At 40.9% G+C, this 2,653-nt stretch overlaps 1 protein-coding gene across 2 annotated transcripts in view; it reads right to left on the reverse strand.

The window, feature by feature from the left end:
- Nucleotides 1-832: 832 nt before the first annotated feature.
- si:dkey-103g5.4 (uncharacterized) overlaps nt 833-2,653 on the reverse strand; it is a 22,128-nt gene continuing 20,307 nt past the window's right edge. For both annotated transcript variants that reach the window (XM_025055022.1, XM_025055023.1), the window contains 3 exons: nt 2,373-2,519; nt 2,006-2,185; nt 833-1,891 (listed from right to left, as the gene is read on the reverse strand). In XM_025055022.1, coding sequence (XP_024910790.1) covers nt 2,135-2,185; nt 2,373-2,519 — 198 coding nt within the window. In that variant the 3' untranslated portion in view covers nt 833-1,891; nt 2,006-2,134. The remainder of the gene's footprint in view (nt 1,892-2,005; nt 2,186-2,372; nt 2,520-2,653) is intronic.

Genomic DNA, 2,653 nt, shown 5'->3' on the forward strand with positions numbered 1-2,653 from the left:
AAAAGACAGCCCTGAAGCAGAGTGCTTTAAAAGTGAGGATTACTTTTTGTCCCACTCCACCAGTCTGCCTAATCCTCACTCTTATTCAACCCCCTTAAACCACACCCAACAGGACTATTGTGGGTGGGAACCACATAAATCAGTTTCTAACTGGGGCCAGAAGAACAGAACTGCTGTCCATCTAGAGACAGACAGAGAGCCAACATGAACAGTCCTCAGAGGGTTTCTGCTGCTCCGTCCTACCTGGGATGGTCTATCTTTAACACCCTGTGCTGTTGCCTGCCTGTGGGGATAGCAGCTATTGTCTATTCATGCAAGGTATGTGCCCCAAATACCACATTTGTTGCATCTTGCTGTAGACTCTTAGAATTGAATATCCTGAGAAATTATCCGAGTAAATTTCAATTTACCACGAAAAACGTATTTTGTTCCCATAATTTCACCTAAGGCACAGAATGCTAATTCTGTTGAAGAATCAGCAGCCGCTATGGATGCTTCAAGGACAGCAAAGATCCTGAACGTCGTCGGACTTGTGTTTGGACTGATTCTGATGACCATTTGTATCGCCTTGAAAGCTGCAGGAGAAGTTTAAACATCCCATATGCTCCAGAGTAAAGGCTCTCACTGTTTTTTGGGGGGGGTTTTTTGTGTGTGTGCAGACGCTCCCTCCCCCACACACTCACACCCTCACTGGTTACACACATTTAACACACATTCCTCATGCGACATACTTATGGTTTGTTGTTTGTTTCTTGTGTTTATAGTTCATTGATAGTGAGACTGAAGAGTCCGCTTATACATTTCTAATTTGCCATAACTTTTCTTTTAGTACATTGCTACCAAACAGGATGGGGCCCAGGCAGGGTTTTCTTCAAGGGGGGAAGTCGTCCCCCCATTTCATTACAGGAGATCCACCCATTCTCACATGCAGATGTCTGGATGCACTGATAGTTAACACACATTTCCTGTAGTGCTGACATGTTTGAATTGTTGTTTTTTCCTGTCTTTGATGAGAGTTTAATATGAAAAAATAAACAACTTCATTCTTTTTGTGGTCATTTTTTTTTTGTTTAGTTGTAGGTTTATGTTTAACTTTGACTGTAAAACCAAGGTATAAAACATCATCATCCAGGTTTAAGATTTTTATTATTTACAAATGTACTCAAAAAGTAAAATCCACTTTTTGACATTTCTTATTATTGTTTATGTCTATAGTAAAACTGGGACTAAACAGAAAATAGCTGTGAAAAACTTCAATTCCACTTCCTTAATTCCAAAATATTTTGCTGGTAACACTAATACTAATACATTTAGAACCAGTAGGGGGCACACCTAAATCACTTTCAGTGATGAGCATTGACGGAAGCCTTCATAACATTTCTTGTTCTGTTTTGTTGTTCTGAATCCTGTTTCAAATCAATTAAAGAAATTAAAAGGTTGAGAGTACGGTACCCTGTGGCACACCGCTGTTATACTAGCGCCACAGCTCTCGTTTAGAAATCGCTCCCATCAGAACAGAACTGAATCCTGGGAAATTCCCAGGAGCTTCATCAATCTTGACCATTAAAAATCAGTTTTCAACATCTCTGTAACAGTCTTCCTGTTCAAGGGCAAACATTTTAGAAAAACCCTGATAAAGAATACTGTACATCGATAAGGGGTTGTGAAATATCTTCAGGACAAAAAACAAATTCTGACAGATGTGACTCAGCTGAGACTTTAAGGTTCACAGAACTGCCGTCATGAAAAACGTGTTCATCCTCAGGGAAGGTGGTCACACAATCTGGTCTCTATCTTTATCTGCAGCAACAAAACTCTTCTCTTGTAAAAGCTCTTCAAGACGGGAGAACAGGGAGGTTTCTCTGTGTGTCTTCTTTGGATCTTCTGTTTCCTGTTTCAAACACACACACACAGAGAGAGAGAGAGAGAGAGAGTTTACTTTATGGTTACTCTCCGTCTAACTAATTAAAAACTAAATAATATCAAAATTAATTTTTCTTCTTACATCCTCAGAAAGCAATCCTCTGCTTGGTTTGTGTCGCTTGTAGAGCAAAGAGGCAGAGCTATGTTTGTCCCCACCGGGGGCCTCTTGGTCTTGGAAACATGCAGATAAATTGGTTTTCTGTCCTGTGAGTCAGAGGCTCATTCTGGTATGAAAAAGCTCCTCTAAGCACGCCTGCAGTACCTGACACCAAAAACATCCGCCTAATTAGAAAGATTTAAATATAATTCAATGAACCAGATGCTAATTTGTAATAAAAAAAAATGATGTTTGACTTTTTAAGTGCAGCATTAGTTGACTCCGGCTGAAGTGTTCTCCTCATTAATTCCGAATAAATTGTTAAAACCTGGTGTTGGGTGTTTGTGTGTACCTTGTAGAAAAGCCTCTGGAAGGCAGGACTGGAGTCGGTGTTCATATCATTGACTTTGACGTGGCACAGACAGTGGAGCAGCAGCAGAGAGAACCCTCCCGCTGACTGCAGCCTCTGACGTCGGACAAAGAGCATCTTCTCCGCCTCCTGTCAACAGGACAGTCGTTAGTGTGTGACAGGAAGCAGCGGACAAAGTTGTTTGTTATGATATCGGTTCGGAGATAAAGTTGTGTTTTATAAGTTCTTCCGCCTTACAGCTAGGATGTCAGCGGTTTGATTCC

Source organism: Cynoglossus semilaevis, chromosome 4 (assembly GCF_000523025.1).
Source record: "Cynoglossus semilaevis isolate Cse_v1.0 chromosome 4, Cse_v1.0, whole genome shotgun sequence".
NCBI classification, from domain to species: domain Eukaryota; kingdom Metazoa; phylum Chordata; class Actinopteri; order Pleuronectiformes; family Cynoglossidae; genus Cynoglossus; species Cynoglossus semilaevis.